The sequence below is a fragment of the Grus americana genome, chromosome 15 (assembly GCF_028858705.1).
Source record: "Grus americana isolate bGruAme1 chromosome 15, bGruAme1.mat, whole genome shotgun sequence".
Taxonomy (NCBI): domain Eukaryota; kingdom Metazoa; phylum Chordata; class Aves; order Gruiformes; family Gruidae; genus Grus; species Grus americana.
In genome coordinates, this window is record NC_072866.1 from 7,064,017 (window position 1) to 7,081,421 (window position 17,405).

Below are 17,405 nucleotides of genomic sequence, written 5' to 3' on the forward strand. Positions count from 1 at the left end.
TCCAGTACCAGTTGCAATGCAGTACCTAGGCTCCCTGACACCTATCTGATGGCTACATATATTAGGTTTGCCTGTCCACTTCCCATTTATAGGGAAAGATAAAATTGGATAATACTTCTGTTGCTATGCAGCAAAGCACTTCACTTAAATGAGACCTGAATGTACCATCTCATTTAGTCTAGATTCAGCTCCAAGACTTCAGATGACAAGTACACAGTATGACAAGAAGCCAGAAAACACATGGCTTTCACATAGTAATTTAGTACACCCCAAAAAATGCAGATGCTTTTGGAATAAAGTGCACAGGAATAACCTACAGTTATTAAAAATGGTTCTGCCAGAAATTAAATAATCACAGGCAGAACTCTTCTTACCTCATAATAGCCAGCAGCTTCCATAATAAAAGGGATCCCATGTTTCTTCATCTTTGAGATGTTGTGCTTTAAACTCACAGATAGCTGGGATTTAGGAGGCTCTGTGGACAGTCTGTGACCTCCAAACATAGCCGTAATACTTTCACTGCCACTCTGTAGGGCTACAGTAACGGTGTGATTTCTTGTGCCATGGTCACACATGGCAGTAAGAATGCCATCCAAGGGCAATCCTATTGACAGGAAAGGAAGCAAAATCAACACCAGACTTCTGCGTTGTCATTGTAAAATATAGAAAAGATGTATTACAGATTAAGAGAAGCATTCTATAGTTTTTCATAAGACAAGATAGACTTTTTTTTTAAGTGGGATTATGCAGTTATCTGGACAGTTAGCACTTACTGATATTTATCGTAAGATAGAACATTACCTACCATATGAAAATCATATTAAAAAAGGACTGTTAAATTAAAATGTGGCGTGCACTTTGGAGGTCAAGGATTTTTCTTTTCTTAAGAAAGGATATTTATAAATGGGTATTGTGTCCAACTCCAGTAGTCAGCTGTTAGAAAGTTTCAAAACAGATTTCTTCAGTCCAAAGGGACAAAGGCAATTTACCCATTCAAAATTATTGATAACCTCAGCTCACGAAAACCCTCGGTTTTGCTTAGGAAACAACACTTGGCATATTTTAGTCTTCAGTGTGATTTAGTCAATGACTTTCAAAATTTCAGTTCGGGCCCAAATCGAAATAGGCAGAAATATACGCTTAGAAGAACTGATCAGCATGCAGGAATACAGATGTACGAGACAGAAATCATTTACTCTGAAGTAGTTCAAGGAGTTTTTAAATAGTTTTGCATCCATTTTAGTGCATTTTCTCAACAATATTAAAAAGAATGTTGCTAAGACTGGATAACATTTTGTTCTGCTGTGAGCAAATGCAACTCATCTATTTCCACTGGTCAGCACTCATTTAGATAAATTCACCTTGACACCTTGTTACACCACACCATCAAGTCAGAGTTTTCTTCATACCTGCATTTTCAAAAAAGCTGATATTATGTGTGAAAGTCCCACTGACTCTGCTGTGCCCACAGCTCATGATATTGGAAAAATCTACAGAAAGGGCTTTCTCATCCACCTGGAAGCTAGCTAGCCCCCTTTTCATCTCTCTACTCAGCTCCAGGTGTCCTTTGAGTTTTGCCTCCATTGGGATTGCCTGACTGCCATTCTGAAATATAGCGAAAATGATACTGTGTATGGTGGTGTTCCCAAACACGTTTCTGTTCCTGAGATGAAGTCCATACAGTGTTTCGTTGACCATCACCTTGATGTTACCTGTAACAGGAAGAAATTATTACTGTTGGAGAAAGTTCTTTGGGACAGAAATACCCAGAATTTTATAAGCAAAATAGAAATTAACCATTACTTTAATACCAGGAGGAAGTAAAAGAATTTCCTTTTATTATAATAGATAATTTAGCCTAATCTAGAAAGCAAATCAGTTTACTGTTGAGAGAGTTTCTCTACTAGTAGAAGTGTCTGTGTTCAAAACAAATTACATAGTAGTATTTCTGGCAGCTGTTTCTTTCTATTCACCAAGCTTCCTGTGCTTTTAGGCCATGGACTACACTGCACTGCCTTCTAAAGGAAGATTTACAGAGGGACTATGACCTATTACTTCTGTAACTCCAGGCTAAACAATCCCTCTGGAACTCTGCAGTGACCTAGTCCACCCATGGTACCATTCAGAAGAGCAAGGGCCTCAAGTCAGACCCCCAGCACACATTTCAGAAGACCTGCATAGGAAAGATGCCACCCACTATTTCCTTCAATCAATGAAAATCATCAAACTATGTTAGTTCACTAAAAAGTAGTTTCAACCCAATGACCAATGGTTCATTTTGCATCCTAAATACTCTCTTCTGCATTATATGCAGTTCAGTAAGGAATACATTAAGAAGCTTCCTTAGATAGCTGCAGAATTAGCAACAAAACACAAAGTAAAAAAGTACCATCATGAACGTTGTTTCTGCACTTCAGTAATCCATTCAGAGAAAGATGATGAGGTATGGCGTTTAATTCAGCAAATGTGTGTTGGACTTTTCCATTTAGGGACAAAACAAAACCAATTTTCTGCTCCCTGGCTCCCGTGAAATCCATGTGAAGCCTATTTTCATTAAGCTTCATCTCAGAAGATATCAAAAGTCTAAAAAGAGATAAAAATTGCTAATAAGATATTATTATTATGTTTAATTCATGATTGTCAAGACAACCTCCTCTCACTCAAAGCAGGATCGATGAGCGTAGGGTGCTCAGGACCCATGTGGTCAGGTTTTGAGTATCTCCAAGTATGGAGACCACACAGACATCGTGGGCACTTGTTCAGTGTTGTGAATCCGTGAATCAGATGCCTTGCAATAAGCACATGCTATTCACCAGATGTTTATAAAACTACTCAGTAAAACTACTCAATAAAGCCTCACAGATTGGCAGACTGATTTTTCTTCAAATTTCTTGGATGCTTTTGTTATGCTCCCTAATAAAAGAAAAAGATGGAGTTGAACAGAGTTAGTTGGAAATGAACTCTTTTCTGTCGCAATATGAAATCTCTCTTTAGTGCTGATTTACAAGCAGCATTGAGAATTCAGCTTAAACAATAATTTTAAATGCCATCACCATGTGAGTTTGGTAAATGAGCCAAGAATTATTTCTTTGTGTCTTGGCCCCGAGTCTAACAGTGTTGGAGAAACACAGCACAGTTTTTTAGGGAAACCTGCTGGAGCAATAAGAAACTCAATTTTCAGTGTTTCAAGTATAAGACTGAGACACAATTTTCACGCTGCCTTCCATAAATTGTCTATTGAAATGTCTGACTTTCTAGACTCAAGCACACTTCACAGATATCTAAAAATGAGGCAATCATATTTTCATACTGTTAGACATCCCTCCTAGAAATTGGAATCCTCTTGAAAGACTGATAATGAGTAAAACCTCAGTGAAAATCTACTTGATGATAGGAAGAACTGAACTACATAATTCAGGGAAGTAAGATTCATTTCATCAGTCAGTGACTGAAGTCTGTAGAGACTTTTCCCCAGAAATATTCAATCTCTTATTTTTCTCTCTTTCTCCCTGTAAAATAAATCCAAAATAAGTTGTCATTCCAGAAATTTTAAGTGTTCTATTTTACTTCCTGTGAAGTGAGCTGCAATAAATTGCTCTCTTACAGCATACCCTGGTATTTAAAAAAATTAATGTTCTATTGGAAGCCCAGAACTACAAGTAAGCTGCAGAAATGCACAAAATATCTTTCTTGAATCTCTTATTTTTTCTTTTACTAGTAAATCTAACAAGCTTCAACTAAATTGTAATCACTTCTGATTTCTTTAACTCTGTTTCCTCACTCTCCTTATCCCATCCAACTCCTAAGCTGCTAAACACTAGGACCTCTACAAAAACATCAACTCCTTCACTGCACACTTTTGTATTTGTGAAATGTGAAAAATCAACTGGAAGATGGCTGAAACCTGGGAGGGCCAAATTTCTATTTCCCACTCCTGCCACTTCAGAGCTTTCCACAATACTTAATAAAACTTTATAATAAACACTGGGAAGTGCCCTCTTCCACTGACATAGCTTGTAAATATTAGTTCCTTACTTCTGAGAGGACAAACAATGGGGGGAAAAACCAACTGTTGATCTAAACCCAACATAACAGTACCAGCCGTTCATTCAAGTTATCTCTACACAAAGTCTTAGAAAAGCAACTAGAACACATTAACATAATTTATTATAACAACTTCTGAAACATAAAAAGGCATAAAAGGCAAAAGTATTTCAATAATAGGGATAATGCATGAAATGGTATTTGCTCAGTGGCTTCTGCTGCAGCTATATGAAAGTAATTAAATTTAAATATGTATCACAGAACACTCTTCAGCTCCTCTATTAATCAAGATTCTGATTTCTCTACCTTGACGGAAGTATTTTGCCCATGAGTTGGAAGTGTATTGATTCTGGGTTTGTCAGGACTGTCTGATGGAGGAAAGCCCTCAATTCGATAACTCTGGCATTCTTCCGGTTTTCGTTGTTCGTATCAACCTCCAGCATCAGCATGTCCCTTCCATTGGAATGAAGGTACAGAGAGCCATTGAAATGGCTCTCACCATAACTCTTTAGGGCTGCCTGGGCCTACACATACAGAAGAAGAAGAACAGGACATTAAGGATCTCAAATCATAATACAGGAAACTGAGACATCAGTTTGAGGAATAAGACTGCAGACAACAAGCTGGGCCTGAGAAAAAGAGTATGGTAGCAGAGGGAGAAAGGCGTTTTTACTTTTCGTCTTTGTTTCTCACCATCTAACTCTATTTTTATTTGGCAATAAATTAAATTAATTTTGCACAAGTTGAGTGCATTTTGTCCATGGAGGTAATGGGTAAGCGATCTCCCTCTCAACCCACCACAAAGGATAAGGTTAATCTGAGAGAAAGAACCTTTTGAATTTGTAATAAAAGTTACAGATAACACCTCATTTTGCATATAAGCCTGTCACCATGCTAGAGCTTTCAACAAAAAAATTATGAACTATGTTAAATTTTAAGTACAATTTTACTTGACTTTCAGAGTTTTCTGAATTTCAGCCAAAACACAAGCCGTCTATTCCAACTGTATGTAGCCATTTAGCCAGAACAAACTCTAACCATAAAAAGTTAACTGTTTCCCTAACAATTTACACCTCTCCACTACATTCAGTGAATTCCATATGAGTTGACCAACTTTGTAGCATACACATACATTTGTGTTCCCATGCGTGAAAGCAGTTGCAAAGCAATTTACAGCAGAAAGTTAAACAGCTCCCAGGTTGACATGTATTCCTAATGCATGCGACAAGCAAGAGACTCAACACAGGTCTGAGTGAACTGCAAAAGCCACAAGTTCAAGCAACGAGACTGTAATAATAGGGGAACTGACCTGTGAAGACATGTTCTTGTTGATGATGGCTTTTACACTCACACTGTAGTCAAAGTGTGCCAGTTTAGTCTGCCTGGAAAACAGCTCCCCACTTAGGCCCATTGCTTGTGGAAACTCAAGCTATTTGACAAAGTAAAACGTAAACATAATCACTGCATTCCCGTCTATTGCCTCATGTAATTTGATGTCTGAACTTCTGGCATGAAGTGGAGGATATGATAAGCAAATGTGTGTATAAGCTTTTATCAGTTTTACCCAAAGACACTGAAAATAAATCAAATGCAGTAAAAAAATGTATGAAATCAAAAGGTCACTGTGTTTCCTACAAGACAGATTATGATTTGATCTGCTGAGATACCTAGGGTCTTTGTCAGGGCCAGGACTTTATTGAATTAGGAAGCTTACAAGCATAACCCAACTATAATTCTAAAGACAATGCAGTAAAACAGCCACCAAGACATAAAAAATAAAATTATATAAATGAAAACCACCAATACCTGGAATGAATGTGTCACATCCATGTGTAAAAGATGTCTAAAATCTGCCTCACTGGATTTGTCCTGATATCTCCCTAGAAAGCTGAGAAGATCTTCCTTATTGACCTTCAAGGTAGCCTCAAGCTCATGCTTCACCTATGTGTTAAGAACGCGCATAAGCGAATTGCATCACATATTAACCCTGCATATTATGAAAGATGAGAGAAGTCATCCCTACATACTATGAAAAATGAAAGAGTTGTGAGCTATTACATTGTGGCTCAGAATGAAAAATGAGCAAAGCAGGAAAAAAAATAACTGCATTTGGTAAGAAAAATGAATAGATACACCTAAATAAGTATGAGAAATGTGAATCCATTCCTTCCCAGTACTTGTTATTATTAATAATATTCATGCATAACAATATTTTTAAAATAATATATAAAGTATTATTATCATATATTACTACACAACATATTATTATATAATATTATACAAAACATTGCATTAGGTAGGCACCAACCACATCATTGCCCTCTGAACTTTCTGGTTGCAGCATTTACATGGTGAGAAACTAAAGACCTAGAGCAAGTTAGGTCTGAAAAGACAATAAACTGTAAGCAAACAGGTAACAAATCTCTCCTTCTAACTGAATTTAATGGGAAATTTACTCACATTTTGGTGACTTTGAGTTAAAATGCATATTTCAACATCTTTGGGAAACAACCTGTAGTTATAAGGATGAGTTAAGCCAGCACAAATCTAAAAAAAAAAAGTTTGAAAGGAAACGCAAAGAACATAAGATAACATACAGTAAATCACTCATTTGCTGACTTTTTTGGTATGCTAGATTAAAGAAAATTCTTGTATAACTCACATAGGGCTTTTCAGGTTGGTAACCAAGTGTAAGAGTTTGAACTGTTTCCTCCACCCCATTTATCAAAACTTTTGTTTCCAAGAAATAGTGCTTTTGCTTTTTGTCAACAGTAAATGTCTCCTCCAGCAGGAAGCTCTGCAGAAGGGGCACTTTAAAAGGATGCCTGGAACAAAACAAGGAATAAGCAAAGTGTAAAAGATCTTAATAGACAACTACAAAAAGAGATCATGTAGAGCTCAACTTACACTCCAAAATTTTCAGTTGCAGATGCCATCAGGGTGTTTGTATATAAGCAAAACACATAGTACCAGCACCTCTAAGAAATTACTAGAGCATAATTGCAACTTCATACAAACTACACACATTTACCAGACTTTCTGATAAAGAGTTTCCATCCTGGATTCAGGAAAGGCTTGGAAGAGCATGGGAGAGGGTGATGCTCTAAAATTCTGACATACATAACCAGTACATACACTTCATATACCTTCATGGCCAAGACTTCATTTCGAATAGGGGCAGTGTCCAAAAGCTTATGGCAGCTTTGAAAATCTCACTTATCAACCACATTTTATGCTTTCTGTAGAAACAGTATCTCATGCCAAGAATCCTATGCAACAGATGTTCAGTTCTCGGAGTACTTTACTACTTCAGTGTAATTTTTTATAGACTTTATTAAATATTTCTGCACACGTACTTAGTTGGATGTCTTGGAAGAATGACATTGGACTGCCTTTATACACGTTAGGTTATCTGGTACACCTCTTTGTTCTTCATTTACATATTTTTTTCCATTACTGAAAAAGCATCTTGTACTTTTTTAGCTATCTCCAAGATGTGCAGTGGCTCCTAAGGGAGCCTGTGCACTTCTGTTGACCCTGCTATGCCTTTAAGAAAGCTGAGATGTCCCCAGAGATGATTCACATGTCTCAGGTCTGAGTACACACTTTTCCCAAGGCCTTCGAGCTGTGTTTTGATAATGGGTAATGAAGAGAGAAATTTCAGAGACAGCCAATATCTAGAAGCAGCACACTCATTCTCATCAGGAACTGGAAACATGTTCCAAAATCTAAACAAGACCATTTGTTATGTGTTTTAAGAGGGATACTTTTGGCTTTAGAATGTCTATATTATTCCTAAGCCCTAGAAAAAAGGTATCTGGATGGCACAGAGGATCAGATTTGGATTTGGAACTTCTCATCACTTCAAAGTTTGGACACAACATAAATCTCGCTGCTTTCACAAAAGGAGGCTATGCACACAACAGAGATGACAGCAAACACATTGCCACAGCACACGTGGCCTGTTGCCTTTGATAACTTTGTTCACTATCATTTCAATAAAGAGGGCAAAAGCTAAATGTATGTAAATAACCAGCCCGTGAAGCTGGTGTGCTTGAGCAAGTTCAGCGAGCCAGATGGGAGTAAGCACAGGCTTTGCGCATGTGGCACTTCCACTTTGTAAAGCCCAGAACAGATCCCAAGAGCATCAAGATGCACATTAAATTTAGGCCCAAATGTTCTTCAGAAATAGGAATAATAAGACTACTGAACCTGAAATGGAGGGTTCCACGTTTTTGATAGAGCATCTTCTCCTTCTTCAGCTCTTCTATCTGACCTTCAAACTGCAGTATGACAGGCAGACTTTTATAATCTCTCCATACAGTCTTCATAGAGAAGTTTGTCGTCTTAGGCTGCACTCAAATCATGAGACCAGAAGAGGAAAGGACAACTGCATCAGATTTACTGCATTTGTATTCAGGAATGTCAATAAGAAACCACATTGTTCAAAAGGCTGCAGCAAGGCTGTCATTTCACAGATCAACCCCTTTCTGCTTCAGTTTACATCCTGATCTCCATTTACATTGGATTAAAAGTGCCATTAGTAAAAAAACTACTTCAGCAGAAGACACACACCCTATAACGTATCACTTGAGTGCAACCTATCTACAATATGAGCAAGCTTTAGCTCTGGTACCAGTATATTTACATACAAAACCAGATTGGATTTTCAAAGTATGAAATGCTATGACTAGAAAAACACTTTTTGTTTTAAGGTGTCCTGCAAGGAACTGACCAAAGTAACTGATCGAAGTATCTCTTTGGAGGACAAACTGCTGATTACCCTTCCTGTGCTGCAGGCATAAGCAATGCAAAAATGATTTTAAGATTGGAAGGGACGTAGATGGTAAAATAGCGTATAAACCCAGGCTGTTACTATGCTCACTAGCAGGCAAGATACTCTGATTCTCCAAGACAACAGAATCTTCCACACCTGCCATACATATGCATCAAAATGTAAGCAATCACATCTACAGCTCTCTTTCTAGACCTGTATTCTCTCTTTGTCCTCTCCACCTGACCTTCTGTCTGTAGTTGGCCTCCCAAATAGGTGAGAAGTACTCAAAACTACACCACACAAGTTTTTGTTTGTTTTCTTTTTGAAGCTAGTTTTACATTGCAGGCTGTCAAAACAGACAGAAATCGAAGTAGCACTAGAAGTGTTTAAGTTTCAACACTAGCAATAACATCTTTCAGGAAAGGTGGCAGACCAGAAAAACACAGTGTTGAGTCAAATAAATTGCATTTGTATTTCTTTCTTACCATTGGCAGATTCTGATAACTGGCTGTGAAGTTAAATTCATGTTTTGTACTCTTTATTTTAAAGCAGAGAGATTTGGCTCGGTGGTTATTCTCCAAATGAATCTCATTCTTCACAAGCTGATTCCACAGAGATATCATTTCACTATAGCTATGCAGAACATTCCACTCAACATGATTAAATGTGGATGCCTGAAAAATAAAGATGAACACATTAGCCGGGCTGAGTTAGGACACAGAATCCTATTGTGCCAGCAGCACAACACGGAGGTGAAAAGAATGCGTTTTCTTGGAGACAATCTCTACAAGAACTATTAGAAACAGTGTGCCAGCTTATCCATTATCAAAATATTCTGAATTGCCATAAAGATCTCAAAGTTTATTTTATCCCCTCGAAGCAAAGGGAGAGAGAAAAAACTAAACAGTTGAAAAGAAAATAGTCGATGAACATTTTTTTCTCATTCAAGAATGTTTCTCACAATCCTCCACGCTGTGCCTGAACCAGCAGTGATCTAACAAGGGAAAGCTGCAGTTCAGAATAAAGGAACAGCTTAAACATAAACCTAAGTTAAAGATTTAGACAACTGTAGTGGATTCTAAAAGAAAGGCAAAAATTCCTGGCTCTCATCTCACTTATACAGAGGCAGATAAGAAGTTAAGCTTCTCCAAGACAAATCTACACTTTTCATAGCGACAGAGGTTTATCATATTGCTTAATACACAGCAACTGTGATGAAATCAATTTTAAACCTCTATTGCATAGCACAGTGTAAAATAAATTAGGAGGAAGCTTAGAATCCATAGACTTGGGGCACACTGATTCCACTCAGTGGATATTTAATCACTATATAGAAAGTGGTAGAATTCCAATAGAAAAGACAGAAGTCTACACAGTAAGAACCTGCTATTAAAGGTTCTCTCACAGGTTTGTGGGAGACTGGAGTCATTCTCTAAGTCACAACAAAAGAAATAACCTTTCATTTCTCAGGATGGTTCCAAACCACTAAACTATATCTAGTATATACAGTATAAACTGTATCTAGCCTGCAACAGCATTATCATTTTTCCTACTGAATCTGTTCATATTGCAGAATTTACCTGTACGGAGATACAGTGGGAAAAAGAGTAGCAGCAAAAACACCTCAGTGGCAAAGTGTTATTCTGCAAGATCAGAACTCTAATATTGATGGAGCTCCAAATACTCATGGAGAATTTTTACAAACAGTGCCATATCAAGAGGCAACAGGTGCCACGAACTACGTGACAGCTTATTGAGCAGGATACTCTCCAGGAAGAGGTAGGTTACATTCTTCTCAGGCAGAAGATGCCTTTAAATCTAATGCCTCAAATTTAGGTGAATGCTGTAATCACTGGGTTCTTAGTTTAGAAGTTTGGCTATTGTTCTTCCTACTTTTTAAATGAAGATACTCTCAGCTGTTTCATATCACTAAGGAACAAGTTTTAAACACTTCTTACATGATGATCCAATTTTCCTACTTCCTGAAACTGTTAGCTCATGGAGGGAGGAGAGGACTTTAAAATAGTAATTATTACTTGCATGCTCCTAGGCAGAACTCTGTCATCACGTATTTGGCTTTGTGCAGGGAGTAATGGACTCCCATTGCAAAGAAAGGCAGCAGTGGTGGCACTAACACTTTTTCAAAGCTAATAGAGAGACCCTGGCTGCGCTGATTCGGCTGCTCCAGAGGAAGACTAGCTCATCATTCAAGCACAGAAAACAGATGAAGATATGCATTTCAAGATCCACTCTTACAAGCTGGCACACAGTGCATGAGTTTCTCAAACAAGCATGCTGAACAAGTATTATTTCAGTATGATGGCAGTTCTGTTGGGTGTCTATCACAAAGCTCTATCATCAAATCCATACACTATAGGAAGCACCATGTTACTAACCTGCAGGTACGTGGCAGCTGGCGTGTAAATGTGAACTTTCCCTTCCTTTTCATTGCCTTGATCTTTATAGAACAGTTCCACTATAAGATTGTTAATAGAGAGAGCTTTTCCAGTTGTCAGCTCCATAGTCAATAAATAAGCAGAATGCTGAGGCTGATGTAGTTTGTGAGCTGCATACAGATATAGCCATGGGGTGTCTATATTTAATCCACCTGGAAGGAATATATATTAAAGCTGGCAGAAAAGTGAGATTTCAAGCTACCTGGATTCTAACTCTGCAACAAAGTTGATAAGATGCTGGGGTTTTAGAATAGGCTAAAATGCTACTATCGACCTGGTCTCTTCCAAAAATCTCTGGATGGCATACAATGAAATGAATGTCCTTCATTAGCATAACATACTGCATAGCATAATACATAGGGAGGTTTGCTAATAAATGGAAATTTATGAAGTCTAGTACCTAAATGGCACCAGAATAGGGTTGTACTGCATGATCTGCAACAAAATGTGAAATCTTTACCTGAACTGTAAGTCTGTAACCATTATTCACATAATTACAATAATGGCCTTAAACAAAGCTGTTCTGGCATATGCCAACACAGAAATTCAACTCTGCAATACACACATTTTGAACAAGATTGTAGGTTATTTTGGAAACTAGTTTATAGACAGCTCAGAATGTTTATATCTGACAAGCTGCTGAAATTTCACTAGTAGACTGTTGAAATTTTGCTGGTTATTTTAAATTTTTTAAAATTTCAGAATTAATCTAACTTTAGTTTGTTTCATCTTAACAGGTAGAAAAACATCCTGTTAATTCACTCCACTGTATCTAGCCAGTTGTTTTGCATTAATAAGGATTGCCAGTTTTGCACATATGGTGTATACTAGATTTGAAAAAAATATATCTCAACAGCAAATCTACATGCTGAGCCAATCATTGCCCCGATTTATACAGCTTCATCCACTGAAGTACAAATGGTAGTGGCATTCAATCCATCTTAAGCGCTAAAATGTCAGAAAACTAAATTTTGGCATGCCACTGGTAACTTAACCCCTATTTGAGAAAGAAGTCTACAAATGTAAAATACAGCTTAGTATTATAAAGGCTTACTCCCTGCTGTACTTTATGAAGCAAAAGGTCTAAGATAAATGCGATTTTAAAAAATATCCATATACACAGCTGTTTAATTTATAGCTTAAAATACATCATTAGAATTCTGCTCAGTGTCCCATTTTCTAATGTTCTCGAAACAAACTTGATCACTTTCTAAAGAATTTTTTTAAACCTTGGTTCACTTCCCAGTCAGTTACCTCAGTCAAAAGCTAACAGGACATTACTGGTCTACATTAGGAGTGTGGCCATCAGACAAAGTTATCCCCCTCTACACAGCACAGCAGAGGCTATGTCTGCAACACTGGATCTGGTTTTGGAGCACCCAGATCAAGGTGGATGGTGAGAAAGCAGAAAGGCTACAGCAGAGGGCTGCTATGATGATAAAGGGCCTAGACAACAAGACCTGTAACAAGAAGAGATGGAACCGGGCTTGTTTAGTCTGGCAAAGGAACAGGGGAATCTAATAGCTGCCTACAGCTAACTTGAAAGTAAACGGCAAAGATGAGGAACACAAACCCTTCAAAAGAGCGACACAATATAAGGGACAATGGCCACAAATTGCACTTTGAGAGGCTAAGGAATTGCTGGAAGAGGCTAGCCAGCTAGGCCACGGGAAGTTGGAGATTTCAAAAACTCAGTTAGACAAAGCCACAGCAGGTGTGATCTACTGTTGGGAACAATCCTGATTCAAACAGGAGGCTGGTCTAGATAACCTCCAGGGTCTGTCTCTTCCACCCAGTATTTCTGTGATTCTGTTACATCCATGCAAAACTACCTCACAAAATCAAAGCAGCAACTTTCAATGCCTGCTTTTCTAATCACAGACTGAAATGGTTTGCGGTACTTCACCTTCCCACTTCTTCAAGCCATTTCTGGATGCGTCTTTCCACTGCAGCCCAGCCACAAATGGCACGTGGTCGTTATACTGCACCTCAAAGTTGGTGCTACTCTGCAAATAAACCTGAGAGTTGTGCGAGTGCTGCAGCCGGGTTCTGTAATTCACCTGTTTTTCCAGGACTTGCATAGTAAACTGGAAAACAAGTGAAGCAAATTTCAGTAAAAACAGGATCCTATCTTCAGGGCTAAGCTAACACACACGCACACATGGTAGCAGGAAGGTCACAGCTAGTGCCTCTGCTCTGCACATTTGCCATTCACTTTATAGCTTTTCATGCATGCTGACCAATTACAGATTGGGATTTCTTTAATATGCATTTGTTACATCTACTGGAGATTCAAAAAGGAAAATTTTCACTAATTTTTAGACCATTTACTTTGTTAGAAAAAAACCCAAAACCCAACCATAATTCTTGGTCACTCTATGCTGGGATCACAGATAAATTCTATGCTTACAGGTACTCCTATGGAAATAGAATAATGACAACCTACCTCAGAAAACTATTACCTATTCTAAGACAATAACAGAGAAGACCTGTAACTTCTAAGAAATAACACAAAAAATTAGAAGAATAGTTTCTGTAGCTTCATAAATCTCTGTGATAATTTTATATGTGCAAACTCTGCAAAAAACTCAGACCACATTACACCCAAACTTCTTTACTAATTAAAAAATCCATCTACTGGCTTTCTCTTGTTCATTTTAAATGTTAGTGATCTCTATGTGCCTGGGTTAAGACCTTATCTAACTCAAACTTATTACGTCTGGATATCTAACATATTATTAATACATAACACAGGAAAAAAGGTCTTAATAAACAAATTAATTCCAATTTTTTTCTTAGTTTGTCTGTTAAATATTTGAATTGAAGGTCTTACTCCTCACCAATTATGCTTACCTCCATGAAATAGCTGACTAGAGATGAACTGGAACTGTTCTTAAATGCTTGGCTGATCAGCAGTTTCTTCTTGTTGTTTATTTCATCCCAGTGTTTCCCATAGTTGACTTCCATCTGGGAGGAAAGCCAAGACGCACTCGCTTCATGTTTCAGGTGAACCTGAAGAACAGAAAACCACCTTTTTCCTGTAAACCATGCTTTCTTTTTTCTTCACTGCTGTTAAGTGCCTGTAGAAATATTCCCACGTAGTAAGCAAGACTAAAGCAGAAAGGGTTGCAAATTTTCCAAAGAAAAATCATAGAATCATAGAATCACCTAGGTTGGAAAAGACCTTTAAGATCATCAAGTCCAACCATTAACCTAGCACTGCCAAGTCCACCACTAAACCATGTCCCTAAGCACCACATTGACACATCTTTTAAATACCTCCAGGGATGGTGACTCAACCACTTCCCTGGGCAGCCTGTTCCAATGATTGATAACCCTTTCGGTAAAGCATGTTCCCATCAGAAGATATAAATTCAGTGTAAAAAGCCCAAAACTTTTAGTCTGCTGCCAGTCAAATTGCTTTCCTCAAAAGCTAAGGTAACTGGACTCAGGTACTCCTGATGGAGTGCCTCACATGGATTCACTGTGCAGCTGCAAAGCCTTGCAAGATCTTGCTTCATGGGAAATCTTAACACTTCTTGGCTTCAGTCCAACCTGGACCAAAAGCAAATCTGAAAGGATACAAAATCTCTCTTTAATTCAGAGGCCAGCTCTGTTCTGCAGCAAATACCCAGTATCAATGGTGATTTGCCTTTATATTAACCTTTGTCTTTGTGCTGTGTGTAAAGGAAGATATTTGAAACAGATCTGCTTTTCTGCATGAAAGGGCCACACACACTGGAATTTGTAAGAAAGCATACAAATCTGAAACAGAAAATTAATACAAAACATTGTAAAATGCCTTATTTTCTGCACATACAACTTCTGATGACATACAACTTCTGATGAATAAGACAGTTCCTGACTTTTACTTACAAGAAGAATAGAACAAGATAAATCACAAACTTATTAATACTATTGATTTATATATAACAAAAATTTTCACAACAAATATTCTGCAGAAGTTATGTGAATTAATACATTAAAAATGACATCACTGGAGAGTTCCACCACTTACAGTTGTAATGGACTGCACAAATGAGCAACTTGACAAGATATCTTTGTTTACACAGAAAGCAAAGAGAAACAAGGTGAGAAAAAAAAAAATGGCTGATTCAAAAATGACATCTTAGGCATTGCTCTGTTTAAGCCCAGCAGTACAAGAGTGACAAAAGGGTACTCAGCACACAAGTACACAAGTGCTTTGGTCAGCATCTCTACCTTGTGATTGTAGGTCGGAGTCTGCATACAGTGAAATTCATGCCCAATATCAAGTTTGTACATGCCATGTGCACCTGTCTCCACTTTAATCTTTTGCCGCGTACTGCATTCATGATGAAGATTTTTTGCCTCTCCTATTCAAGGTAAATCACAAAGTTACCTATCCAAATAGATCAGAAGTAAACTTTCAAAATGTTAATTGTATAAATCTACTGCTGGCTTCAAGGCTTCTATTTTTCAAAAACATTAAAGTGAGATTTGTCTATTTTTACAGATATATACTTGTTGATTTATCCTACAAATCCAAAGGAAAGCACACATTTAATGAACCTGCATTTTAGAACAGTGAGTTTGCATTTGCTAGATAGATGATTTACATCTATGAAAATGAAAACACTACCACAGTAAAAAGTAAAAGAGAACCAAATATTTAATTCATGTAAAAGGTCTGGCAGTATGTTCTGTAGTCTAAAGGTACTGACCTAAGTGTGTGAAGATTGGTACCAATATTGGTATAACTGCATTACCATGAAATTAAGCTCACGAATTATCTTCACTATCTGCTCAAGATCTAGACACATTTTACAGACTACAATGTTGCTGTGAAAACGCTGTTTCTGACACCTGAACTTCTTTTCCTGCTACATGTATGTCCAACCTAACAGCAACCAACAGCTTTGCACTTCTGACTACAGACAGGCTGTATATGCAAACCAATTTGTAAAACTTTGGAAAAAAATGTATTAGGCATTGCAAATTTTGACTTTTTTCCACAAGGCGTAGTAGAAATAAAAATCCTAGAAACAGCCATGTTACAGGCTTTACAAGAAAAAGTTTGGGCTTTTGTTTATAGTCCATTAAAATTTAACATGTTTCTAAGTTCAGACCACTGGAAATGGCTGGTTTGTATTAAGATTTGAATGAAAATGATTCAATGATTTAGGCCAATTTTGTTTAAGAAAAGCAAAGGCGCAACTATTTTTTTGTTTACCGTATTTCCATGTTCTTTCACTCACTTTTTCTTCAGAAGCAATAAATAAATAAATAAAATCAGGCACTAAGTTTATTACCTAAATGGAATTTTACCTGAGTGAAGTAAAACCACTACAAACTAAACATGATCAATCTTTGTAGCTTTCTTGGGGTCTCACAATATTTGATGATTTTCTGTTACCACTCAGCTCCTGACATCATGACATTACATCTTAAACAAAAAACAATAATGAACTTCTAGCTCTTGTAGTGACTGAGAAAATGCTTAAAATAATGAATCTGAAGTTTTACACCAATGAGTAGGATTACTTTTTTCCTTTTTTTTTTTTTAATCCAGTACTTCTACAAGGAATCATTTGCTGACCACTTCAGATGGAATGCTTGCCAAACTGGATTTATATCAAAATATGACTTAAGCTCTAAGTATATAACTTCGTAATTACCTAGCTATAGCGAGACATCATCTAATACTGTTAAAAGTACTAGTTAAGGTATGTTTCTGTTTGTGTCTATAAAATATTCTGATCAGCACGCCATTTTTAGCAAAATTATGAGGTCATACCTGTGTAGGTTTAAGAAAACTTTACTACTCATATTGTTACATACTCCCTCTGAATATGCAACATACTTTACATATACAATCATCCTATAATGCTTATCATGACTAGCTACTACAAGTATTCAATACCATGACATAAAATTGTACTGATGTTCACCTGCCTTGTCCAGTAAAATTAACATACAGGTCATACATTGCAGCCAGGAGAACACAGCCAACTGTTTCCTAGAAACAGTCCCTCATATTTGTAAGTGTATGTATGCAACCATTCATGTTATATAAACACCTGAGAACACAAATTAATTAGGAGCAATTCCCATTGAAAAAGTGATTTTTAATAAAATGTTGGACATGC

General features: G+C 37.3%; 1 protein-coding gene across 2 annotated transcripts in view; it reads right to left on the reverse strand.

Moving 5' to 3' along the window:
* LOC129213269 (uncharacterized) overlaps window positions 1-17,405 on the reverse strand; it is a 106,454-nt gene that overhangs the window by 42,840 nt on the left and 46,209 nt on the right. For both annotated transcript variants that reach the window (XM_054843009.1, XM_054843010.1), the window contains 14 exons: window positions 15,499-15,632; window positions 14,131-14,289; window positions 13,184-13,364; window positions 11,218-11,429; window positions 9,307-9,495; window positions 8,257-8,396; window positions 6,707-6,869; window positions 6,505-6,591; window positions 5,851-5,985; window positions 5,354-5,473; window positions 4,351-4,568; window positions 2,390-2,583; window positions 1,410-1,712; window positions 375-604 (listed from right to left, as the gene is read on the reverse strand). In XM_054843009.1, the coding sequence (XP_054698984.1) occupies window positions 375-604; window positions 1,410-1,712; window positions 2,390-2,583; window positions 4,351-4,568; window positions 5,354-5,473; window positions 5,851-5,985; window positions 6,505-6,591; window positions 6,707-6,869; window positions 8,257-8,396; window positions 9,307-9,495; window positions 11,218-11,429; window positions 13,184-13,364; window positions 14,131-14,289; window positions 15,499-15,632 (2,465 nt within the window). The remainder of the gene's footprint in view (window positions 1-374; window positions 605-1,409; window positions 1,713-2,389; window positions 2,584-4,350; window positions 4,569-5,353; window positions 5,474-5,850; window positions 5,986-6,504; window positions 6,592-6,706; window positions 6,870-8,256; window positions 8,397-9,306; window positions 9,496-11,217; window positions 11,430-13,183; window positions 13,365-14,130; window positions 14,290-15,498; window positions 15,633-17,405) is intronic.